The sequence below is a fragment of the Perognathus longimembris genome, unplaced genomic scaffold (assembly GCF_023159225.1).
Source record: "Perognathus longimembris pacificus isolate PPM17 unplaced genomic scaffold, ASM2315922v1 HiC_scaffold_5320, whole genome shotgun sequence".
NCBI lineage: Eukaryota > Metazoa > Chordata > Mammalia > Rodentia > Heteromyidae > Perognathus > Perognathus longimembris.
The window spans coordinates 40358-67056 of NW_025960735.1; the positions used below are offsets into that span (position 1 = coordinate 40358).

Below are 26699 nucleotides of genomic sequence, written 5' to 3' on the forward strand. Positions count from 1 at the left end.
CCCAGGACTGGCCAAAAAAAAAAATACAAAAAATAAAAATAAAAAAAAGAGATAAAGCCTCCAGTGACGACTAGACTCACCCATTTCAGACCTGAAGGCTGCTTTGTGAGGATGAATTTCCATAGCAGCAATGGAGACCTTTTCTCTCTAATTTTCATCAGTCAGCTTTATTATGCTGTTGCCTAGTTCAGGGTTAGAAAAGCTGACCATGCCCGACAGGACATGTTTTAGACTGTGAGCTTCACTGTTGTCTCCGTGGTGTGTTCATCTATGCTTTTCACAACCTCTTAAAACATAAAAAGTGTCCTTGGTGCTGTGGAAGTATAAATACAGGTCACAGCCTGGCTCTGTTTTCCAGCTGTTGCTTACTGACTGTGCTGCAGTGAAGCTGTTTTGTGTTTTGTGTTCTGATAGCCACGCAGTCCAGAGGCAAAGTCCCGGGTGTCTGTTCCCACGGGTCATATCTCAGTCCCCTTCTTCCTGATTTACAGGGGGGTCGAAAGCCTTACTTCTAGTAGCAACAGGTAGTGTTCGAGCCTGAAAAGGAAGAGTTGATTTATGAATACACGAGTCTGTGTATGTATGGGATTTAACCTTAGGAGCCTTCGGGTATTGTCATGGTGGTCCGCAGAAACAGGATTTGGGCCCAACACAAGCTCTGCGCTGGCCCCAGCACCTGCCCAGCACCTCAGAGGAGGACGCGGTCACTGTCCCTGCGGGCAGGTGCGGCCCTGGGCCGGGACTCGGGGCCCGGCCTGCAGAGCCGGGCTGGTGTCCGCTCCCTGGACGGAGCCTGCAGAGCCGGGCTGGTGTCCACTCCCAGGACGGGGCCTGCAGAGCCGGGCTGGTGTCCGCTCCCAGGACGGGGCCTGCAGAGCCGGGCTGGTGTCCACTCCCAGGTCGGGGCCTGCAGAGTCAGGCTGGTGTCCACTCCCAGGACGGGGCCTGCAGAGCCGGGCTGGTGTCCACTCCCTGGACGGGGCCTGGTGTCCGCTCCCAGGACAGGGCCTGGTGTCCACTCCCAGGACGGGGCCTGCAGAGCCGGGCTGGTGTCCACTCCCAGGACGGGGCCTGCAGAGCCGGGCTGGTGTCCACTCCCAGGTCGGGGCCTGCAGAGCCGGGCTGGTGTCCGCTCCCAGGACAGGGCCTGGTGTCCGCTCCCAGGACGGGGCCTGCAGAGCCGGGCTGGTGTCCGCTCCCAGGACGGGGCCTGCAGAGCCGGGCTGGTGTCCGCTCCCAGGACGGGGCCTGCAGAGCCGGGCTGGTGTCCGCTCCCAGGACGGGGCCTGCAGAGCCGGGCTGGTGTCCACTTCCAGGTCGGGGCCTGCAGAGCCGGGCTGGTGTCCGCTCCCAGGACAGGGCCTGGTGTCCACTCCCAGGACGGGGCCTGCAGAGCCGGGCTGGTGTCCACTCCCAGGACGGGGCCTGCAGAGCCGGGCTGGTGTCCACTCCCAGGTCGGGGCCTGCAGAGCCGGGCTGGTGTCCGCTCCCAGGACAGGGCCTGGTGTCCGCTCCCAGGACGGGGCCTGCAGAGCCGGGCTGGTGTCCGCTCCCAGGACGGGGCCTGCAGAGCCGGGCTGGTGTCCGCTTCCAGGTCGGGGCCTGCAGAGCCGGGCTGGTGTCCACTTCCAGGTCGGGGCCTGCAGAGCCGGGCTGGTGTCCGCTCCCAGGACAGGGCCTGGTGTCCGCTCCCAGGTCGGGGCCTGCAGAGCCGGGCTGGTGACCCCGCCCGCCGCCTCTCAGCTGAGAACTCTTCGTCAGGGCCTGCCCACCCCTCCCTCCTCTGAACGGAAGCAGCCGGTGCCGTGCCGTGGCCCCTCCGAGGCCTTGCGGAGCTCCGCGGGGGAGGGGCACCCCAGCCCTGACCTCCGGGGGCGGAGCAGAGGGAGGGGAAGGCGGGCCCTCCCCACGGCGGCCCTTGCCGGGTTGGGAGGCCGGGTGTGGCGGCGTGGCTGCGTGGCCCGGCCCGGCACGCGCCACCTCCTGTGACACAGTGGAACGCGCGCCTGCCGCCACCGTTTCCTCGTGAACTGGGGGCGACGCGAGCTGTAGAGAAGCATCATTAAGGACGCAGTTTCCAGTATGGAGAGGAAGGGGGCAAGACATGCCTCGTGGAGAGGGAAGGAAAGTAAATTCAAGATCAGACGGCGTACGGGGAGTTCAAACATAGCAGGTGGGAAAAGTCAACAGGATCCCCAGCTGCCTAAACATTGCCGCTCTGCTCCTCCCGCCGCTCCCCAGGGCGGGGAGTGGGGGTGCGGGGGGGGCCCCTTGGCTGGGCTCCCTGAGAGCTGGCTGGCACTCCTTAAGGCTCAAGCACCCCGGCGCTCGGCCTCGCTCCCTTCGCCCGAGTCCGCAGGGCTGGACCTGGCGGAGCAGCTGGCGCGCGTTTTGTACTCGTAACAATGGCGGGTCCCGGCTGCTTCTCTTTGAAGTCTGGACCCAGGGCGCAGGGCGCTCGGCCCAGGCCGGGAGCCCCCCGTGAGGTGCCGCAGGGGGGTTGTGTGCTTTTGAGAAGAGCCGTTGTAGCGTTCTCTGTGTGCGTGCAGGTGTGAACGCGGCCCGGCAGCAGGCTGTACGTCCTCAGAGACGCGCCAGGTCTTCTGGAACATTCATGGGTTTCGTGGGGGATGGGCCCGGGAACCGCTAGGCAGGGAGCGGTTTGTGACAGCAAAAATGTTGAGTCAACTACTGCATCATAATGGACATACCTTTCACAAACGATGTGTGTCCCCCTCTGGGGTTCATAGACACTCAGGTGAGGGGCACGCACGGCCCCGCCGGCAGGAATCAGTGTGTAAGTCAGGGGGAGAGCTCGGGGGCCCCAGAGCTCCGAGGCCGCAGAACCGGGGTGCCCACCTTCCCTCGCTGGGCAGTCTTGGGTGCTGTATTCCTGTTACTGGGCTGGCTGTCCTTCCTGGACTCCAGCATTCCAAGTGGACATGACACCTTGCACGAGTTCTTCTAGGACGGTGTGTTTTCCGGGCATCCACAGTTTCTTGCTCTGCCCCAGGAGCCCGTACGACGAGGACCTGAAATTCAGTTGCCTTCTGGAATTAGCAGATGTAAACCAATAAAGGTAATATCCAATGCCAACAGCGTGATCCAAAAAAACAACAAGGAGCGTGTGATCACCTTAGTAAGTACAGAACAGGAATTGAACGGAATTTAATGTTCTTTCATGATAGAAAGCATCGGCAAATTAGCATGAGACGGTGACTACCTGGACACCACAAAGGCCGCGTGGGACAGGCCCCCGGGGGCGGCCAGCTCCACGGTAGAAAACGGGAAAGCCTTTCCTCTAAAATCAAGGACAAAACAAGTGTGTCCATTCTTGCTGCTTCTGTGCAACCAAGTTCTAGCCAGAGCGGTCAGGCAGGAAAGGGGCAGGAGGGCGGCCAGGGGTTGGAGGTGTAGCTCCTGTATGGTTGTTACTGAGCAAGTGTGAGGCCCTGGGCTTGAAACGCAGTACCATGTTGAAAAAAATCCAAGCCAGGGGCTGGTAGCGCACTCCTGAAACCCTAGGTACGCGGGAGGCTGAGGTCTGAGGATCGTGGTTTGAGCCTCATCTCCAATTCTAGTTTTATTGCTAATTCATTAGAGATAAAAGTCTCATGCCCAGCTGGCCTCAAACCTCGGTTCTCAGACCTCAGCCTCCCTGAGTAGCAAGGAGTTTCGGCGTGAGCCACTGGCGCCAGGCCTAGGAGTCGTTGTCTGTGTAGAATCCAAAAACATCGTTCAACTCCCGCAACACCTGCAACGATAGTAACTGACTAGAATCTCTTCAGCTTCAAACTTCCTTTTGAGACTTAAGGTACTGGGATCGCAGGATGGCCACGTCCTAAGAATGGCATTCATTAAAACCCCAAAGTGAACGAACACAGCCCGAGTCACGAGCCGTTGCTTCGTGGAAGTGTCTGTTGTGGAGAGTGTGTGAGCAGAGTGACGCGAAGCCAGAGAACCCAGCTTCCCAAGGCCCCCACGGGGCCACGGCGGGGTCCACAGCCCCGAGCCCACGGGCGCCGGGACGGCACCTGCTGCGAGCGGGCTTGGGGCTGCTGTGTGTGTTCTGGGCTTGGGGCTGCTGTGTGCTGGGCTTGGGGCTGCTGTGTGTGTTCTGGGCTTGGGGCTGCTGTGTGCTGGGCTTGGGGCTGCTGTGTGTGTTCTGGGCTTGGGGCTGCTGTGTGCTGGGCTTGGGGCTGCTGTGTGTGTTCTGGGCTTGGGGCTGCTGTGTGTGTTCTGGGCTTGGGGCTGCTGTGTGTGTTCTGGGCTTGGGGCTGCTGTGTGCTGGGCTTGGGGCTGCTGTGTGCACACTTGGGAAGCACAGCCCAAGGGTAGCGCCCGCCGGCTCCTGCGGGGTGGGGGGCTGGGGCGAGGCCCTGGCCTCGTCTGGGGTCTTGTTGTGTGTGAGGCTGGGACCCCCTGCAGGGGGAGCAGGAAGGCCTCAGCCGGCCGTCCACGCAGCGGGGAGCAGGGGCGCGGCCTCGGGCTCCTGGGGTCCCCGGCGGCTCTGTGTGCTGTGGGGTGGGGTGGGGAGGGCTGTGCTCCCTCCTCTCCGGGATGAGTTGGGGGGACGAGGACCCCGCCCGTCCACGCATGGCGGCGGAGAGCGCCGGCTGTCAGCACGCGGGGCTGCTGCTGGCCGCTCTCCAGCTCCGCGAGGAGCCGGCGCGCGTGGAGCTGTTCGAGGGGAGCAGGGCGGGCGGCGTGCTGGACAGAAGGGGGGACGCGGGCGTCGTGAGGGCGGGGTGCCTGCCGGGTCACGCTGGAGACTGGCCGCTGAGACCTGAGCGGCGCGCGGTCCTCCTGGGTGGCGCTCTGTTCTGCGGCTGCCCGCGATGACCCTCAGGGCGGGAGCTCCGCGGACCGCGCCCAGGCCGCGCGTGGGCAGGGCCTTCGTTTTGGGATCTGGGGCAGGTGTACATTGTCTCTTTTTGGTATAAGTGAGTGCACTGTGTATTTCCACTTTGCCATTTAAAAAGGTTCTGGTTATTTAGCCAGAAAGCAAATGTTTTTACTCTGAATTGCTTTCTGGACGTTTTTCCAACCGTGTTTGATTTGAAGCTGTGAAACTCATTATCTCCCCCCCCCCATTTCCTTTGAGGTGGATCAAAACCAGGGCTCAAAAAAAAAGCCAGTATTCTCTGATTGCTTCTTTACCATATAAAAGCATCCGAGAGACTGAAGTTAATGCCTGCCCGGTCCCAAGAGGCTGCCAGCCAGCCAGGTGTTCCAGAATATTCTGCCTTAGGGCCAGGCTGCCCAAGCACTGGCACTGAAATACGTCTGGGCTTTGGTATTTTCTGCGTAGCTTCAAGTGCTATCTTTGGGCATATTTATTAGGACATCTAACAGTCTGCACGGTGATGAAGTTATGTGTGTCTAAGCCATGTTCTCTCGTCAGAGAATATTTCTTTTATAGACCTTTGGAGCCATTTAGGTTCTTTTTAATCCTCTTTTTCCATCAGAGTGTAGTCTCCAGTTATTTTATTACATCTTCTTCCCATTTGTGGCTTTATCCATGAAAAGCCTTATCTCCAAACCAACCCACCTACACCTCCCCTGCATGCTAGCCCTCACCAACAACAGCGATAAAGCCTTAAATTCAAGAGCTTGACGTCCTTTCCTGTGGTAATTTACTATCAGTGACCTGGCTCTACTTTCTTCTAGTCATTTCCATCTCTGCCTGGTTTAACTCAAAAGTGTTCAATTCCCAACTGACGCACAGTCTAGGTATTTAGTAGGACATGGGTATCTTTCCTCTCCATTTTGGTGACATGGCTTAGAAATGTCCTGGCATTCTAGTCATGGCTGACAGAAGACATCCTCCTAAACACCTTCTTAATCACAGCAAGGGGTAGTGCTTCAATGAAAGGGAAATAACACTAATAAAGGCTCCAGAAAGCATCGTCAGGAATAAGGCAGCAATGAATTGCAGATTTGCAGGAGTAATGTGTGCATTAACAATCAGATTCCTCAAAAGTAGGTGTCTGCTGTTCCCCAGTGCCCGTGGGTAGGGGGAGACGTTCCGCAGAAGCGACGTAAATGAGCTGCCTCAGTGCTGCATGGGGTCGATTCAAACCTTTCCAACAGTTGGAGTGGTAGGAAAAGAATACACACGAGGGGACTGTATTTCACAAACTCAAGTCTGGAACCTACGGAAGATCCACCCAGACTGCTGCCATGCTTCTCCTCCTAGGTCCTCCTCCTATTTCTCCTCCTATTGTGCACTGGGTAGTTAGGGGCACGGAGAACCCCCTATACAGAAATACGGTTTTCCTGGGGAAGAAGGTGGCCCTGGCGTTTGAACTCGGGGCCTTGTGCTTTCCAGGCAGGTGCTCCACTGCGGGGCTACGCATTCAGCCCATTTTTGTGCCTGTTCTCTTGATGGAGGCTCTCACTCCCTGTCCAGGAACACACCTGGACTGTGAGCCTCCTACTTATGCCCCCCACGATAGCTGGGGTGGCAGGTGCGGGTCACCAGGCCCAGTTCCTCCTACGCAGCCCGACAGACAGGCTCATGTCCCCACTCTAAGCTGAGAGTCTCCAAGCTTCCCGGCTAGGCTGGCCAGTCGGACCCAGGCGTGAGCCCTCAGCGCCTTGCTGAAAACTGGTTAATTTGCTATTTCCCACCCCTGCTGGACCATGAGGCTGTCACCGATGCTGACCCCGTGTCCTGAGGGCATCGTCTCCGTCCACAGCGCACGGGAGAGTCTGACCTTGGGGAAGGCAGAAGGCGCGTGCTCAGGGTGGAGTATGGAAGCCAGGGCTGATCGGGAGAGGTGGGTCTATGCCGTGGAGGGGACGCACCGAGGGCGCGGGGGGGGGGGGGCGCTCCCTGCTCCCTCACCCGCAGAGATTCCTACAGTAGTTCTGTCGGCACGGAAGACATTGACCAAGTTGCTGTTTCCCAACATACACGATGAAGAACAACCTCTGATTCATTCGTCCCGGACTCCCCATTTCTCTCGTGGATAGTCACCATCGGGCTGCTTTAAATAGTTCCAATGATTTGTCATCGTTCACTAGCTGAGCTTCGTTATTCAGATTTACTACGGGTTGTGCACACGCACGCACGCACACGCGCACACGCGCGCACCCCACTCACGCACACGTGTCTGTTTCTCATTGTGCAGTGACGTGCGATGAGAGGTGGACGTGAACCTGGGCCGCGCTGTGCAGCTGTCCCGCAGATGGCCCAGGGAGGAGGAGCCCTGGCTTCCGGGAGTCCGGGGTTCCCCCTCCTCCCCAGCACTTTAACCCCTCGTTCACCTCCCACCAACCCTCAATCCAAACCATCAAGGGACCTACGGGAACCACATGGAAAAGGCCAAAGGAGTTTTCATTTTCACTCTGTGTCTTTAAACTACAAACAATGGTCAAAAGCCAACGCCAAAAGCACCAGGCGGCCAGCGGTTTCCGTGGGTGTCCACCAGGGACGGGAGGGGGTCTGGATCTGGAGCCATTTTCATCCGTGTCCACGTAGCCTTTGTGTCGATCTTCTCTCCCCCGTAGTCCTTGAAACAGAAAGGCGAATGCGCGGGAGCACCACATTTTCACAGGGGAGTGTGGTCACGTGTCCTTGGGTTTGGCTCTTATTTCGGGATCCTCGAATTCTGGCAAGGCTTACGTCTCCGATGGCAAAGTATTTCATGTCCTTTGGTCTCCCTGAGGATGTTCTCTGGTCTCAGGTCACCGTGAATTACTTTCCCTCTAGGGTCCAGACATCGCTAAAGGGATAATGGTCTATAACTCAACACATCTTGGTGGCCACCATGGCGAAAAGAATGACCCGGTATGAACACCAGGGCTGGGTATGAAAGCCCGGGCTGCGAAGCCGCTCCCATGTCACGTTGTCGGGTTGGCCTGGGGCTGGGGGGCTGCGGGGCTGGGGGGCTGGGGGGTCGTGGCCTGAGGCTGTACGAAGCGTGGATTGCAGCGCGTGACAGAGGCTGTGGTGAGCTCCATGCGGGAGTATCCCAGGACGCAGAAAGAGGTCCAGACTTGGATCCGCCAAGGTCTTCAGCCCGCGACCCGGGCCCCCAGAGCAGAGCGGTGTCTTCCGTCTTCCTGCTGTGGCTGCTCTCTGAAGACTCCAGGAGGAGCTTGGGTCCCGCGTGGTGGGCAGGGGCCCGAGCTTGTGTTTCGGAAGCCTGGAATGCTGGGGGCTTCCTCTGTGGATTCTACTTATGCGTTCACATTTGATTTGAAAGCCAACCATGAACCTTCCCCTGCTTATTTTTCAGCAGAAGACTTAGAAGTAGACAACCACAGGGCTGAGCTGGGGTGACTTTCGAGAAGGGAGCCTGGAGCCAGGTTTGTGTTTCTACTTAACCACCACAGGCTCCGGCCTCACACCAATCTGCTGTGACAAGTCTACTTCTGGCCGGGTGTGCGGATCTGGGTCTCATTTCCCCCGTGTTTCACGATTCCACCCACGTCGATTTCACTTTCCATCTGAATTCCAGCACTGTGGGTGTTTTTTGTTTTTTTTTTCCTCCTCTGTGAAGAAAACACAAAACTATTTGTTTGATCCCTTCAGTGGTCAGCTCGTCAGCGAGCCATGATCTATGAGAGCTTGACCGGGCCGCAGAGCTGGACAGGGCAGGGGGGTGGGGGGGACTCGTCTCTGGGGAGAGCCCAGAGGGGCCCCGAATGGGGACACACGGGGGGGGGCGGGGGGAAGCGTCTCTGTCATCGGTATTTCACATATGACCATATAACCACCAGACCAGGGAGTCTACTCATCCAGCCGCCAGCTCGCCTCTCGGAGCACTGGCCTCCTCGCTTCCTGAGACCTGGGGACAGCCGGCCGCTCAGGCCTTTGTTCTGTTTGGCTTAAGAATGAAAAGCTCACAGCTCCCGTCCCGTGAGTGTTACTCTTCTTTCCGGTGGAGCTCATTTAAATGAATCCTGAACGAGTTGGGGATAAGATGAACACACGCATGTGAAGGGTCATGTCGCTATACAGACGTGTCTGATGATTTCCTCTAACTGGATGACATTGCTTGGAAATGGGAAGAGAGCCTGGAACGTTCTCTTTCTCCCTCCCTCACAGCCTTGCAGCTGCTGGGCAGGCTCTGTACTCCTACCACACCCCCCGCCCAAGGCTGGAACTTTCTACACCCCAGTTAGTTGGAGATACGGGTCTTGTAAATGATGTGAACAAGATCTTCCCTTCTCTGCTACCTATTACCATCCCATAAATACACAAATACAGGAAAGTCTACTATGCATAATTACTGATTTTCCCCCCCACTTACTGAACAATACAGCCTTCCCTTTAGTTTTTCTCATATGTACCTTTATCTCGAAAGGTAAAATGCCTAGAGAAATGTTTAATCCTTTACTGTGGTATAAATTCGATTCTTAGTACTCAAGATGTTCTGGAGTCAGCCCCCGCCATCGCCAACACCACAGCAAACCCCGAAGCTTCAGCCCTGTGCTTGGTACCCCCAGCACTGGCTAGCCAATGCTATGTTTCTAATACATGTATAAGAAACATTTTGGGGTTGAAATGTCTTTGAAAGAATACAGGTGGATGACTTGAGCTTGGAAAGAATGCGAGTGGCTAGGTTAAACATGCCCGTGGGGTGCCATGGCCCTGTGTTTGGATAACAGCTATTTGGGGTACTGGAGGCCATGCACTCCCCCTTATCTCAGTTCACACAAGTGGCAGGAAATGACTCATGTTAGGCCTGTCGGTCAGACCTTTGCCGAGACCCTCCTGGATGACCAGCTGTGGGCGAGCCCGTGTAAGGCGTGGACTTAATGGGGGTATCTCCATGCTGCCTGCCTCCGGAGAGATCCCTGTCACAGCCCCGCACAGAAAGGCCCCCACTAATTCCCCAGTGAAATCCCCTCTCTTCGCGGGCGTAATGGAGCTGGCTTCCCCCACGCCTACAATTTACACTGCAGAACGTGAAGTTCATGTTGAAATGAACGTGGCCAGGAGCGAGGGAGGGGAAAACCCCGCTGTCATGTCGGCACGTCTGGAAGGCAAGAATTGCCCGGAAGACAAAGGAAGAAACACCACCTTTTCTTGTGGCCCGTGTTTGAATACCGCTCACTTCCCGGGAGGAGTGACTTTTCTGCTTGTTCTGTTTTGAGACAGGCTGTGTGACCCCGCTGGTCTCCCCTCCCTCGGCCTCTGGGTCGTAGGGGAGGGCTGTCATGCCCAGCTGAAGTTAGTTCTTTTAACTGCAATTCTCGTACTTTCTGACACACTAGTCCTGGGAGGACACAGAGAAAACAAAGGCATAGATCACTCTCCTCAATTTATATCCAGTTTGGGGGCTTTTGAAAAATGAACCATTCTTGTTCTTGGTCAGTAGTGTCCAGTGGTTTCCATTGGCCAGCGGGGGTGGGGGTGGGGGGGTGGGTGCTGATGACCCCAGCGAAGAAGGAATCCCGTCCTGCGGTGCCTCCTTGTCTCCAGAGGCCTTGGCGGAACGGCCGGGCGCGGGGACAGCTTCCCAGCCTTCCCCGAAGTGTGTTCCTCGTTGGGACCTGGAGGCTCCGCGCAGCTCTGCCTTGCGGCCCTGCAGGCCTTCCCAAGGTCACCTTCGGTGGGCGCCGCGGCCTGCGAACGGCTCCGACCGCACAGGGGCGGAAAATGGACTCCGTATCCGCTTCATTCCAAGGGAGTTACATGTGTCCAGTTAGAGAAAATGCCCTGTTGCTGCCAAGGTTTAGATTTTATTTCTCATCTCCTTAGGGGAAGATAAACTTGAGATTTTTAAAAAATATTGTTGACACTGTTAAATTCTAAACCGCCCTCTGCTCATACCAGCAAGGTTCCAATAGCTCACTACAAGCCATTTAGGCAGAGGTTCAGAAGGCAAAGCGAATATCCACTCAGGCCTGGTTGTCCACTTTCCCAGCTGTGAGAGTATGGATTTCCAGGAAATAAATTAAAACAGAAGATTGCCAGCAGCTCCTTCCAGCCACGCCGGAGTCAGAGCTGGAGGAGGTCGTGGTGAAGGACCTGCAGGACTATTTTATCTTTGCAGAAAAATGCCTCATAAGAGACCTAGATAAAAATGTTCACTCCCTTGCGGTGCTCCGACACCTGACTTTCCTGCTTTAATGACATTCTCAGCAATTAAAATGTTGACTCAGTTTGCACATAAAAGCATGTAGCTTTCATGTAAACACACAGGCGTTTAATTAAGGAAGAGACTAGAAAGGAGTTGTATCCTCATTACTGGACGATAAGAGCCAGTAGCTCTTTGGGGTTTACCTACTTAGTTGTGTGTGTGTGTGTGTGTGTGTGTGTGTGTGTGTGTGTGTGATTTTGTAAAATCAATGAGACACTATTTTAAAATATGCTTTCTGTGCTGGGAATGTGGCTTAGTGGCAGAGTGCTTGCCTAGCGTGCATGAAGCCCTGGGTTCAATTCCTCAGCACCACATATACACAGAAAAAGCCGGAAGTGAGGCTGTGGCTTAAGTGGTAGTGCGCTGGTCTTGAGCAAAAAGAAGCCAGGGACAGTGCTCAGGCCCTGAGTTCAAGCTCCAGGACTGGCAAAAAAAGAGAAATATACTCATTTCCTGACTTATGTAACTGTAATTGCTCTGTATACCACCTATACAATAACAAAAAATTAAAAAATGCTTTCTTCAGCCATACAGTATGAGCTTTATTGCTTTTTTTTTTTTTTTTTTTTTTGCCAGTCCGGGATGGGGCTTGAACTCAGGGCCTGAGCACTGAGCCTGAACTTTTGCACTCAAGGCTAGTGCTCTACCACTTTGAGCCGCTGCGCCATTTCCAGCTCTTTTTGAATTTTGGTGGTTCATTGGAGATAAGAGTCTCACAGACTTTCCTGCCTGGACAGGCTTTGAAATATCCTCATATCTCAGCTTCCTGAGTAGCCAGGATGACAGGCGTGAGCCATGGGTGCCCAGCAACACTAGGACTTTGTATCTGATTACTTTTCTTGGCAGAACCTGGGTTGAGTGTACACCTTTTAAACCATTGGATAGATACTCCACTTTCCTAGAAAACAAGAGCCACAGTTTCACTTTTTACAAAGGGTAGATTAAAAAATTGTGGGTTTTTTTTTTCTGTACCCAAACCAGGACTCTTTGTTTCAGTCATTGTCAATTTGTTCATCAAAATAAGATGCATTATTGTTTAAAATTTTATCATCAGGAAGAATTCATTTATCATTTCTTCTGTGAATTGTCTGTTCATACTGAATATATTTCAGAGTCGTTACTTTTATAGTTCTTGGGATTCTTTTTGGAAGTTCTCTAAGTTAAAAACACCTTAATTCTTTTAGTGCAGCTAATTTTTATTTATGCTATTTTACAGAGGGTTTTTTGTGACGTTTCTACACATGCATATAGTTTCAATGCATTTACCCCTGTTACTTTCTTACCCCCCCCCCATTACTTGGAATGTGAGTATGTTTAAGAGTGTATGTGTGTGTGTGTGCACAAATTTTCCATTTGCTTTAAATTTTTGTTGTAATTTTGGCATTCCAAAGTTTTCCTTTTAGTTCAAATCTATCAGCATTTTGTTTGCTTAAATTCATCCTTACCCTTAGATGAGAATAATGTTTCTGGTATTTTCTCCTCACTTTAAAAAGTTAGTGGGTTGGGGTGTATCTCAGTGGTAGAGTACTTGTCTAACAGGTGTAAGGTTCAACCCAGCACTGCAAGGGAGGAAAATTAGTGCTATTGTTGAGATTTAGTTCTTGAGTAGAGCTGGAAAGTAAGTTGGTGTATGATGTGAGCAAGGAAGTTTACAGTCTCACCTGTGTTTTGCCCAACACCTAAATATACTGGAGGATAGGATATAGAAGGAAGGGTACATGTGCTAGAGGAATCATGTGCTGTTATGTTTGCACTTGGATTTGGTTCTAAACTCCTCTTCTACTATTATCGCTGTTTAAAAATTGTAATTATTTTATGTAGGGCCTGAGTCCCGGCATGAACTCTTTCCACTTACTACTTTTAACTTATTGCTTACAACTTTGGGGGGGTGCTTCTTATGGTTTATTCTCCCACGAACTTTTTGTAATAATTTTTTATGCAATCAAATACAGAGAAAATAAATGCCCCTAGTGGTATTTTGACTAAATTGTCAGTGGCACTTAATGGGCTAAATTAATCTTAGATGATGCCAAATCTTCTCAGTAGTCTTCTTATTCCCACATTTGCTTTGTGAAATGACTCTCCTGACAGAGAGTCTGAGATCCTAGGAGATACTTCCTCAGAAGGGAGATAACAGAGGATGTCTTCTGCCTTCTCCATGGTTCTTTGCCTAGGACTCCCTAATACAAGTATTTGAGCAATTCCAAACAGTGTGTGATTACAGGGCCTTTCCTGCGTGGCCTTGGGTGTGGACTCATTCCTTGATCTTATCTTAGGAACTGCTGTGGGTGGTCCCAGCTGGGAGGTCCTCCCTAAGATGGACAGGCTCGTGGACAGTTGAGAGTTAAGTGCAAACTGTCTAAATCGCAGCTATATTCTCTTCCATGTTGCTAAACTGGCTGTAAGACCAATAACACAGCCTACTTCTAGAGCAGCTGAGGTGAGCGCGAGCACTAGGAGACTTAGCAGGATAACCAGAGGACCAGCAGCAGGGATAAGGATGGCGTGTGTCGCGGGTTCATTCCGCGGGAAGCTTCCTAAGCGGCAGGGCACGGAGCTGTCCCTCTGAGGAAAGTCTAGGAAGAGCAGGAGTCCTGGGACGCGGGCTTGGGAAGGGCTGTGGCCGCTGCTCTCCGCGCCTTTGTTGCCTCTGTCTGCTCGCTCTTTATCTTGAACATTTACCACCTCTCCTGAAAGCTGCCTTGGAGGAGGACTTGGCAGGGTCCAGCCATACAGAAACGGAGTGATGTCATGGTCAGAAACTGAATTACATCATTATTGCCATGGGCAGTGATTCTGAGGTCCTTTTGGCCCACGGCCCTGCGGTGCCCGGGCCTTTGTGAGCATTTGGAGGCTGACAGCCCAGGAGGCCTCCTGTGGGTAAACACGGAAAAGCAAATCTCCCCGTGGATGTGGTTGTCAGGCTCCAGAGACCGCGGGCTATTGTGGAAGGTGCAGTGACCCGCCAGCATAAACACTGGGCCTCACCTTCTCCCAGAGCCCTGCTCCTCTCTCATGCAGGGGCCGCGCTGGGCGGGCGGGGGAGCCGGGCTGCGGGCACAGGGGCTGCGGGCACAGGGGCCATGCTGGGCGGGCGGGGAAGCCGGGCTGCGGGCACAGGGGCTGCGGGCACAGGGGCTGCGGGCACAGGGGCTGCGGGCACAGGGGCCGCGCTGGGCGGGCGGGGAGCCGGGCTGCGGGCACAGGGGCCGCGCTGGGCGGGGGGGGGGAGCCGGGCTGCGGGCACAGGGGCCGCGCTGGGCGGGCGGGGGAGCCGGGCTGCGGGCACAGGGGCCGCGCTGGGCGGGCGGGGGAGCCGGGCTGCGGGCACAGGGGCCGCGCTGGGCGGGCGGGGGAGCCGGGCTGCGGGCACAGGGGCCGCGCTGGGCGGGTGGGGGAGCCGGGCTGCGGGCACAGGGGCTGCGGGCACAGGGGCCATGCTGGGCGGGCGGGGAGCCGGGCTGTGGGCACAGGGGCTGGGCCGGGCCTTAGCCTGGTGCTGAGCGTGCCTGGAAGGATGGCCGGGTGGACGGGGGTGGGGGGAGGTGGGGAGGGAGGAGACATGGTTCTTCTGGGGTCCCCCTTAGAATGGTCCTCGTCGGTGAAGCCTGAGACGAGGCCGTCACGTCCGCTCCTCCAGCCCTCCGAGCTCCTGGGTGGGAATGGGGGGCGGGGGGGAGCCCAGCGCAGAAACGCAACCCTTTGTTCCAGGCACTGAACGCCTGGCAGAGACAAGCCGGCTGCCCACCCCAGCCCTCCGGCGAATAGCGGGCGCCTTGAAATGCAGCCACCACGAGACGGTGAGACGGACGCTCCCTTGGCTGGGTTTCACTGGACACGGCCGCAGCCTGTAGAGACTCAGACCCAAAGGGAGTTCTCTCCATAGAAGGCGAATACAAGGGGCTGGATGGGAAGGGCCATCTCGGCCTCGTGGGGCAGATACTGTAGCGTGTGGATGGGGCAGACAAAGGCAGGCGGGGTGGGAAAGGCCCTGGGAGGCAGCGGCTCCCATCTCCTATCTCCCATCTCGTTGGTGAAAGCCCGGTAGAGGAAGCACGTCCGTGTTCCCGGCTGTCGGCTGGGGCGTCCTGCTCCCCGCGCTCTCCAGAAAGGCCCGCCTCCCGCCGGCTCCTCCCCGCGGTGGCACTTGTGTTTACGTCCTTTTAAGTCAAAGTCGTCCCAGAACCTGTAGCCGATCGCACGCCGCGTGTGTCCAGCAGCAGCCTCTGGGCTCCAGGTCACGCGTGGAGAAGGGCAGGGATGACTGAGGAAAATAGGCGGCTGACTTGGGGTAACTCAGAAACCCTCCCATCTGCACACCACCGGGGATCGGTGACCCCCACCCCGCACCCCCGGCCGTCCCTGGGGAAGGCTCCACCTGTTTGCTTGTTTTCGTTTTCCGATCCATTCCATCATAGGCCTGTGCATGTATATCACACAGCGCATTTACACTAGCGCATTTACACTAGCGCACGGGAAAGGAGTAAGCGCCACACACGAGCCCGTCTTCCTCCTTAGATTTATAGACACTGAGTCTGTTGCTCACAATCAAAATAAACACGGCAGGAACCACATGCACGTAACTTGCTATTTAAAGTGTCCGCAGCAGCTGTGCCTTCGCACGCGTTGCTCTGGACTCAGACAGCAGTGCAGTGAGGAGCGGCCGCTCAGTCCGCGGTCCAGCGGCTCGGTCCGCCGCGGTCTCCTGCCAGTAGCGAGTTCACTCCCACGCGCGGTCTTTCAGGTCCTCCCCGCTGCTCCCCAGCCCCGCGAGCCCGGTCACGTCAGACGCCACCCTGACTCGACCCTGAGGAACCGTGTTGTCGGGGCGCACGGTGGCCCCGCAGCCCCGACAGCAGCTGCAGCTCTGGGCAGCGGGCCTCCGGGCGTCTCCTGCTCAGGCACCGTGGGCCGGATAGGAGGGCTGACGCCCGTCCACGCCCTGCCCAGCTGCATTCACGCCTCATGCTCCCTGATCTGGGGTTGGGTTTGTTGCCGTTGCTCACCAGCCTGGCGTGGCGTCGCCATGGCGAGGTGGGCGGGCCTGTCCTCCTCGCCCTCCGTCCCGGCTGCACCTCTGCGGCGGGGGGCGCCCGCGCCGGGAGCCGCCACACAGACTCGAGGAGAGCAGCGAGCAAGTTCCCCTGCTGGGATCTCATCTGCGAGGTCTGCGAACTACTCCCCTCGAGGTGGGGCCAGGACCCAGCAGCGCCCGCAGCCCCACGACGGACCGCGGGAGCCATGCCAGCCAGCTCCTGCGCTCACGGGCGCCAGGGAGGACGCAGGGGCCGGGGAGCTGATTCCCTGCGGGTGACCCTCCTCCCTCCCTCCCTCCCTCCCTCCCTCCCTCCTTCCCTCCCTCCCTCCCTCCCTCCCTCCTTTCTTCCTTCCCCTCTCTCCCTCCCTCCCTCCCTCCCTCCCTCCCTCCCTCCCTCCCTCGCCCCCCTCCTCTCCGCACAGATACCCCGAGTCCCCACTGCACATGCAGAGCAGGGGGGGATTTCCCGTGACTGGAGCTGCCGGGGCCGTGTCGAGTCGGGGGGCGCCCCGTGCTGCGGCCCCGAATGAGACCCGGCCTGCTTCTCAGAGTGGGGAGACTTTGCAACCTTGAGCTTTAAGATGATCCTTAAATGAGTGGCGGTTTTCAGGGTGCGCAGGGCCCCTGGGGGTCCCTACCTGAGCCAGGAGTCGGCCCCCTCGTCAGAATTTGCTGTCTCCACCCGCATTGCATCGTAAGTGTGCAATGGAAGTTTCCAGAGGCCGAGGGACGCACCCTGCATGTCATGTCGGGGTGGATGGCAGAAGCAGGCGGGAGCCCGACACGGGAAGAATGACAGTAATGGGACCGGACCTGCCCATCTCACTCACGTGTTTTTAGTTTGGGGACATGTGGGGTCATTTTTCATAGGACGTGTGATTCATATCAAAGCATCGTTCCGTGCAGTTTTAAATGAATTAAGTACTTGAAAATCTACCAGTTTTGATTTGTAGCATGTAAATATAGGTATATGACCCTCATTTGCTTATTTATTTATTTCTTAGGCCCCTCAGGGGATTCTTAGTAATTTTTTTTTTTGGCCAGTCCTGGGCCTTGGACTCAGGGCTGAGCACTGTCCCTGGCTTCTTCCCGCTCAAGGCTAGCACTCTGCCACTTGAGTCACAGCACCGCTTCTGGCCGTTTTCTGTATATGTGGTGCTGGGGAATCGAACCTAGGGCCTCGTGTATCCGAGGCAGGCACTCTTGCCACGAGGCCATATCCCCAGCCCTCTTAGTAATTTTTTGAAGAGTGTTAAGGGGGCCCAGAGTCCAACACGGCTGAACCTTGCTGGAGCGGGGCGATGGCAGGAGGGAAGGCCCAGAGGCAGCGCCCGTCCCCGCCCGTGGCTCGCTGACCGCGGGCCTGCGCGCTGGCCGCCGGGGTGGCACAGGCCCAGGGCCACCCCAGAATCCTGCCAGCCACAGCCATGACGCTGACGCCATCTAACCAAACACAGCCACATCCTTTCCGCCTTTTGACCCCAACAAGAATACGATTTTCCAAGAGGATTTCAAAACTGCAGCTTGCGGTCCTAAAACCAGAAGTGGCGCCATGGTTCAGCGTGGCAGAGCGCTAGCCTTGAGCTGAAGAGCTCAGGGACAGCGCCCAGGCCCAGAGTTCAAGCCCCATGACTGACAACAAAAAAAGTATGAAGCAAAAAATCGTGGCTGGAGGCGTGGCTCAGCAGTAAGAGTGCTTATCTACAAGCTCGGCATCAGTACCACCAAACCAAAGCCCACACCAAAATGTTTCAGTTGAGATTTGCAGGACTGAAAAGCCTCCTCTGACCAGGCAATTAAGACGGGATGCATGCCTCTGACCCCAAGCCCGGGTCCTTCACAACTGTGAGGGGACACCCACCAGCCTGCAAGCTCCCAACGCCGCCCCCCCGCCCCCAGCTCACTCCTGAGTCAGCTCCCAGCGATACAAACTCTAGAAGCAATTCTCCACCTAGGCAGTGAGCTTTTAAAGAAAATCGTCTACTGGACCTCAGCATCTTTTCTTGACTTAGTTGATGTTTTGGCTCCTGAGCAGATGAACTTGGGTCTAGCAACATTATTATTATATCATTATCTTTTATTTCTTTGGTGTTTACACAATTGGTTTTAATTGGATGTCTCAAATCCATTGAAATGAACATAAGCCTTGTGTTATCTTGGAGGAAGCATCTAAGAAAGATCTCTTAGCTACTCGGGACCGAGATATGTAAAGAACGCGTCACTGGGTGAATTTGCTCTTCCAGCTCATAGGGTAGAGAAGCCATACTTCTTCAAAACTTTGGTATTCTCTGTTGACCTGTCCATAGAAAACTGACTCTTGGAGCCAGCAGAGTTGGCTGTTGAAGGGATGGAAATAGAGAACCTCGCGGGGCGTCCGGTAGATCCCGCTCGTGCTAACAGTTGATCCCTAGGCGGTGTGAGGGAAGAGCACTGGGACTGATGCAAGCAAAAGGTCGGTGGATTCACGTGGGTGCCAAGGGAAACCAAGACAACAAAACCAAGCTCCCTGTCACACAGGATTAGCATGCCACCGCTCTGCGAGTGAGCACGCCAGTGGTTCCTTCCACTGTCGACAGCACTGGCCCCCGGGGGGCCGTTTGACCGATGCCAACCCGACAGTTGCTTTCATCTTGTGCCATCATCACTGACTGTGTTGCAGGAATCGGGATGTTTTCCTCAGCTTTGAGATGTCGGGCGAGGCAGGTTTCCGCGTGAGCAAGGAAATACTGTTGTCCTGACCCCTAGCGTTCCAGCTGCCCCGACGGCCCTCCGGGTGGCATCGCTTCTAGAAGGGCAGCGTCTTACCTGGGAAAAGGATGAGACATTGCAGACAACTCGAGATGGTTTCCCATCTGCTTTTCAGAAAAGTTGTAAGAAACTGGGTTGGAGCGCGCTACAATGTGCACAGGATTTGGGAGCGGCACACACCCCACACAAGTGATTTCACCCCGCTGACTTTTATCCTCTGATTTATGTAACAAAATTTCCAGTAAGACATTTTGGCATACCATCTAACAGCATAAGCTCAAAAAATGTCAGTTGTTTTCTTCTGTCATGACCATCTAATTTTAGGTGAACTTAACAATGGGTTCTAAGAGCTTAGAAGAATGACTAATGTCGGTGTCATGTGGCACAAGAAGCTTTGCACACTTGCCCGCCCGCCTTCCTCTCGGGCGTGGCAGTCCACAGGAATGCCCGCCACCGCGGGGGCGTGTCTCAGTCTGACGGACAGCGCGGGGAGCCTGTCAGCACGGAAGCTCCGAGTCACTCACCTTGAGCGGGCACGCGCGTGTCTGGCGGGCAGCAGTGGCGGATGTTCCAGGCACTGTGGGTATCTTTTCACTTAGGGAGGTTTACAGGAACGCTTCGAAAGCTGTCCTGCGAGTCAGGGCGATGGGTGTGATGGTTCTTCTCCGGTCTGTCCATGTCACAGCAATCAGACAGAGCGATGGGTGTAGCGCAACTTTAAGTGGTGCTCTATCTGTTAGGGACTTGATGTGGGTAGAAATCAGAGCCCGTGTGATGGTACATGGGGGGGGGGCCTTAGGGAAGGGGTTAGGTTTTGGACATGGAGTTCTCCTGGGTGGGACACGGACCCCAAGCACCTTGCTCTGGCCCCCCCCGCCTGTGAGAGGCAGCTGCTTCCTAAACCTCCAGCGCATGGTCTTTTTGTGACCTCAGCTTGAGTGAACCAAGACACTGGTTTCCCACAGCGAGGGGGAAGGAGGCAAGGCCTTGAAGTTCAAGTACAAAGATAGTAGACCCCCACAGACCCGTGTTCAAGAAGAAGAACACGTGTCCATGCGTGTGAACGTCTCAGCTGAGCTTCTGAGCGTTCTACTTCAGGGGCTCGTCAGTACTTTTGTTTGTTCTGTCTTTTCCTTCTATGCCACGTGGTTTCTGTGAATAAGGAGCCTGGACGTTTCCTCTTTGATCTCCCGAATCAGCGTGAGCAGGGCCCTCTTGGTCCCCCTGGTCTCAAAGAGCGCGTGGAAGACGCGGCGTGGGCTGGACTTCCTCTAACGCCTCTTCTCCCCAGCACAGACACCAGGCTGTGTCCCGTTAGTGGGTTTTGGTGCTTGTAATTTCTATCGTGAACATGTTCCATCACCTTGTGACTCAGACTAAGGCAGACATGCACCGTCTCCTCAACTCCTACACCAGCTCTTATTTCTGCACACCTGGTCCTATTCAGGAAAGTGAAGAACCGCAGATGAGCTCCTCAATGTGCTTGATTTACTGGCATTCCTTTAGGGGTTCGATGGATGTTTTCCACGGACCTCTGTGACGTGACCGTGTTAGAAGCTTTCAGTCTTCCCTGGTTTGGGGAGATGGAGTTCTACTTTTCCTCTTGTTTCTGTGTCACCCCCTCTCCCACAGTGCCAAAGATGGCACAATGTTGGATTGCCATTTTCCCCATCTCCGTTCTCCACCACTCTCTCCCCCCCCCCCCCCCACCGTCCCCACCGTCTTGGGGACACACCCAACCATGGCGCGTGGTTAAGAACAAACAAAATGACCTGAATTCTCTTTCTATTGATTTTGGCTTCAAAATGGCGGACTCTTGCGTATAAAAGACCTACTTAAAGGTGACCCTGGAGGTGGGAAAAAGTGAAAGGTGAAATTGAGATGTTTGCGACTATCGGTGGCCAGACCCAGGTTTCTTCCAAGAGGCAATTGCACTGTGAGCTCGCCGCATCTCGCGACTCGGGGCGGGGGCTGGGCCGCTGCCTGTACCACTTCCACCTGCTCAGATTAAGAAAAAACAAAACCCACGATAGTTACACGCACAGTTCTAGTTATTTTAGAGATCCATTTGGAGAAAGTGACTGCATTTGGGCGATTTTAACCTCCAGTGCCGGCCGAGGCTGGCTCTGCATCTCCGGCAGCTGTGCGCGTGGCTCTGGGTCCTGCCGCGGTCTGCACCTGGGCGAGCACGTTCTCCCCAGAGAGGCTCCTGGAGAAGCCGTACCCCAGGTGGCCTCACCCGCTGGAACTTGCCGCGACTGCATCCACGACTCACCTCCCAGCAGCGCCTGAGGCTTTTGAGGGACGGAGTTGCGTCCAGGGGAGTAGATGTGACCGCGACGCAGATAACCACAGGAACCCGCTCCTAAAATGTCAATAAGGCTGCGCGCCTAGAGCAAACAGAGGATATTAGAAAGTATGATCAGGACAAATACAACCCGTGGGGAGAGGTTCAGTTTACCTCTGCAGGCGGCCAAGGTCAGGCGACTGCAGCTCTGTGTTGAAACCTGGTGGGCTGTGGCGCTCATCTGTCTAGGGGCAGGACCTAAAGGATCTTGCGATCCACTGGGGGCAAAACCGGTACGGAAGCTGGGCTTCCTGGGAGTGAGCTGCTCTGCACACTTCCCTCCCATGTGCCGGTGAGGAGGTCCTGTGACTCCCGCACTTGTCCATCTCTACTTTCTCATCCTCTGCTTTGCCTTTCTCTCCCTGTCACGTTTTCAGGTTCAGTGGTAGACAAACCATGGAACAATCCACTACACTCTTAGAATAATCCTAAAAGACAGAGATCTTGGGAACGGAAGGCAGATCACGTACAAGGCTTGTGTCTGGGTGGTTCACTGAAAAAAAGTCATGGATTCCTTACACCTTCAGTAAGTAGCTTATCTCCTTTAGCACTATTTCGGTCCTTTTGATGGGATGCTCTGAGTTTAAGAGTTCTTTGGATGGGAATGCTGATGATTCAATAAGATGAAGGTGGGTAAAGACAGTTAACGTAGTGCGCACGTCTCCCAGCCCCGTGGGAAGGGGAATTCTTCACTGGTGTAGAGTGTTCTGCAGACGCCGGATGTGACCTGAGTGTCGGTTATCTTCCGGGAGAGAAGTGTGTCCGAGGCAGAGAACATCTGGAGAGGATTCAGGAGGGAGCCGAGGGAGGGAGGGGCCCAGGGCCCCAGACCCTCGCCCCCAGAACAGGAATTCCTTCCCCAAACTTTGAGCAGGGAAGGACCCGCTTTCAACGGGCGGTGAACCCGCTTTCAACGGGCGGTGAACCCGCTTTCAACGGGCAGTGAACCCGCTTTCAACGGGCGGTGAACCCGCTTTCAACGGGCGGCGGAGGGTGACCAGACCTTCTCCTCTCGTGAAGCATTCCGTTCTTGCTTCCTATTTCAAAGCCCTTGGGCCTCCGGTGTTCTTGCCTTCTGGTTCCTTTGGAGTCCTGACTTCCCAGGTGTTCCTGGACGAGGAACCAGGATCTGGTAAGCGTCAGTGGGGCTCCGGCAGTGGCCCAGGCAGGGCCGGAAGGAAAGGCGGGTGAGGCCCGGCCCCCCAGGACGCCCCACTTCCCTGCAGAGCCTCAGGACCCCCCTGACCACCTGGGCACCGCCGGCCCCGTGCCCCGTCCACACTGACCGGCTCCCGAGGAGTCAGTGCTGCCCCTTGGACAGCTCCGTTTCGTTGTCAGTGACTCTCCGCTCCCAGACTCAGAAAATAAAAACGGGATAAAGTCAATGTCTCGGCGTGATTGCTTCAGACAGAGACCCACGCAGCACACCGGTTTCTCACGTGGGACAAATTCGAATTACCCACCACATACCCAAATGTTCTGCTTGGCAGCCACGCACCCCGTAAGGACAGACGAAAGGACAGGCCTAGGACATTATTTTGATCTGCTGTTGACATGCGCGATTTCAAGATGTTTTGAAGTACTTTTTTTTTTCTACTAATAACTTTCCAAGGGCATTCTGGGTACACTATGACCACGAGCTTCTCAAAAGTTGGAAAACTGGAAATAAAGTGAAATTGAGTAGCAGGGAAGATGTAGTTTCTATTGGAATGACTTTTCTCCATGATGAAGTTTCTCTCTCTCCCTCCCTCTCCGTCCCTTCCTCCACCTCTTCCTCCTCCTCTCCCTTCCTTCCCCAGATCTAATGAATCCTCACAGGATCGCACTATATTCCTAATCGATCTGTCCTGCTAAATGGCCGTGCATGGGTCATATAAATCTGCGTCCATTCTTCAGTCCGTCTACTTCTCTGTTTGTGACGATGCCTAGCGATGGATTGGGATGGATCCTTCTCTCCGTCCCTGTCAACCCGGGGCCAGGGGCGTCCAGGGCTCCGGGCTGCCCGGGCTGCCCCGTGCCCCTCTCTGCACGCTCCATGGGTCTTCACGGCAGGAAGTCCCAGCAGCCATTGCTGCAGTGGGCTGGCAGCCACTTCTGGAACCATAGGCGCTCTCCTCCACCACCAGTGCAGGCGTGAGAGGAAGTCACGGAGGAACTTCACAAGCTCTCTCTGTTCTCCTGGCCGGCGTGGGGAGCCCCAGCCCCGGCTATGGCGTTCGCCCCGTGGGCACGGCGTAGGAGAGGCCCCGCTTCGTGTCCCCGATGTCCTGGATGTCCATGATGGTGGGGCGTGGGCATTTCAACTAGCGCAGAAAGCCAAGTCTGCCAGAGCAGCGCCCCACGCCCGAGGTGAGCCTCCCGGGCGAATCCCAGCCTCCCGCGGGGCCGTCCATCCAGACATCCTTCTCCTTGACACAACTGGGACATCACCTTGTCTCTGGCCCGCCGAGCTGGCATCGGCGCACATAGTTGCTGTCTTTTCTCCTGGAACGATTTTCCAGAATGACCATTATTTTCCTCCTTTTAATTTTTTTTTAAAGCAAAACAAAATGGAACCACAACATCTGTTAATATCATTAGCCGTCCTTTCTTTCACCAAATGGCATGGCCAAACGGTTAGAACAAAATCACCAACAAGGTTTCCATTCTACACATGGGACCCTGTGGACGCACATCGCGTGGGTGGCGGGGCGGGGCGGGGCGGGCACCCCGCGCCTGCTTTCGTGGGTGTCTGTGGTCCGTGGCAGCAGCCCCCGCACCCTCTTGCGCGGCCGCTCTTCTCCTCCCTCCCTCGTATGTGATGTCAGCGCCCAGCGCACCCGGGACTCCATCCCGCGTGCGTGTGCGTGTCCGCGTGCGCCACTGGGGCGTGAACTTGGGCCTGGCTCTCTTGGTGTTTTTTCCGCGCAAGGCTGGCACTCTACCCACTGGAGCCACACTTCCACTTCTGTCTTTTTGTTGGTTAACTGGAGATAGGAGTGGCGGGGATTTGTCTGCCTGGGCTGGCTCTGAACCACCATCCTCAGAGCTCAGGCTCCTTCCTGTCCACGAGGATGACAGGCGCCAGTCACCTGGGCCTCATCCTCCCCCCCCCCCCCCCGCCCCGCTTGGCATGTGGCGGTAGCGCTTCCTTGAAGTTGTTTGTAACAGAACGTCACCCTCGCGGGGCTCGATTTCTTCTGCGTTTTCCGAGTTGCCTGTGAGCGTGTTGCCTCTGATGCCATTTTGCTGAAGCGGGGCGATGTCACGATGCCGTCTTTCCTCCTTCCTCCGGCTCCCTCGCCCATTGTGTGGCCAAGGCCAGGGCTTGGCCGAGTGTCAGGACACATCCTGATTGTGTTTATTGGTGAGGAAGGGGAGCGGAGGGACTAAGATAGTTCACCACCCCAGACCTGTCACCAAAACAAGGCACTGGCTGGCTTCGTTGGGTTGTTGGCTATCACGCAACGTTGTCGTTTCCTGATCTGGACCGGCACCAGGACAACTCTGTGTTATGTTCCTTTCTGTTACTGAGCTACAGTGGCCTCCTGGGAAGAACAATGGATTCTGGAGAGCCGGAACACGCCGCCGCCACAGGCTCCCTCTGGCCTCCGTGGACCTCGGAAATGGAAATGGACCCGTTTTTTTTTGTAAAACTCTTCTGTCTCCTGAGCTGTTTCCTGGTAGGGGTTCCTGAAGAGCTTGTGTTTAGTCAGATCTTGTTTGTCAGGGACTCAAATGGGTACATAATTTGAGTTTCTGGTCAGGGGAACCCAGAGAAGACCAAGAATAATTTTTTTAAAGGTACAACAATTTGGGTCAAGGAACCCCACTTTCTCTCTAAATTGAGGTGGTAAATGAGTGTTGGATTTGTTTGTTTCTGCTTTCCCAGCATTCGACGGTGCTTTGGTCTTGATGGTCTCTCGTTTCTCTTGGGCTTTTGCTGCCGTTACTGTGGTGGCTTCCCCGGTTCGCAGGACGTGTTCTGTGTGTGACCCTGTGTTCTGCGGTGCCCTGGTGCTGGAAGGAATCCACGCTTGCCCGGTTGCTCACACAGCTCTGAAAGCCATGGAGCATCTGTGCCATTCCTTACTATTTCATCTCTGTCGTGAGTTTCTGACACAGACCTGTAACTTCTTTGGACAATGGGGTTGTGTTTTGCCGTTTTGTGGGCTCCCAGATGGATGTTAAGCGAGAAAGGGAGCGATAGAACCATGACGGGGCATCGAGATAGAACCATGACGGGGCATCGACCTTCCCGCCATCCTCTGCGCGCGCAGGGACTCCGCCCAACTTCCTGCAAAGCTGTTCTTGTTTCCTCAATGATAGCTCTTTGTCACCTCTCCTGATAACTCTGCTGCTTTTCTTGATCTCTAGCAACAAGAAGGGTATTTTCAGACAAACGCAGGGAGAGGGGGGCCCGTTTTTGGCTCTGTAAACAGCACACCACAGAGCAGAGCGTTCCCGAGTCTTCTCCTCGCCCCACAGCCCACATTCTGCTTGCTTCCTGCTAGTGTGGCTGCCACATGCACGGTGCTTTACCAGATTAGCGGGAACACAGGTGTTTTTTGGGGTGAGATGCCAACAGATGGATGGGTCATGATTGCTGAATATCCCAAGAAAAACATTACCTCATATAAGGAACAAAGTCAGGGCCATTGTCCTACTTCACACATCAATTCCACAAGCGATCTTTGTTCTCCTTGAAGAGTCTCGGCCAAGTTCTTCTTCCTTGTAGGGTTCTTCCTCCTCAGCCCAGCCGTGCGGCTGTGCACCCCCTTCACGGCGATGGCGTCTGTGTCCTGTGGGCAGCAGCATCGCAAACAAACACACGCTTGGCTTCTCCGAGTAGAGAAGCATTCGCACAGTGTTCCAAGTGAGTGCTCTGGGCTTTTCCGCCAACCGGGGTGCTCATTGCTTGGTAGGAAGGGTGCGCCCCGAGACCTGTTTCTTTGGCGTCCGTGACTCCCTGCGTCTCCTCAGTGGCCTCGTGGTGATGGACGGCGCGTGGAATGGCAGGAGACTGGAAGCTGGGTGGGAGAATCGGAAGCGGGGTGCAGGAGCTGCGTGTGCAGCACCAAGGGTCACAGTGCCGAGCACTAGCTCAGCAAACACTGGTTTCGGTGTCCTGCACCCCTGCCCTGAACTGGACGGCACAGTTCCAGGAACAGGGGTTTGTGCGGGCAGCAGCCCAAGCTCTCCCTGGGTGTACCCCAAACTCCGCTCTGCTTTCCTGGCTGAGCATTTCACGGCTTCCGCTGATATTTTCCCGGTCAGCTACCCCGGGAGTTCCTTCATGATGCGCTAGCTGGGGGACTCGGCCCATCTGTGTTCTCTGGCGCTACCCGAGGACAGTCCACGGCGCTGGGATGTCCCTGTGCCGAGGCTAGCCCACGGTGCTGGGATGTCCCCGTAACTCCTTGATGCCCATGGGCTCAGGAATAACAAAAATGCCAGAAAGCTGTTCTGTTACTGACATAAATCCAGG

The 26699-nt window shown here is 55.6% G+C and overlaps 1 protein-coding gene across 1 annotated transcript; it reads right to left on the bottom strand.

Moving 5' to 3' along the window:
* Positions 1-915: 915 nt before the first annotated feature.
* LOC125345122 (collagen alpha-1(I) chain-like) lies at positions 916-2106 on the bottom strand. Its single transcript, XM_048337364.1, has one exon. The coding sequence runs from the start codon at positions 2104-2106 to the stop codon at positions 916-918; it is 1191 nt and encodes a 396-aa protein (XP_048193321.1).
* Positions 2107-26699: the final 24593 nt, after the last annotated feature.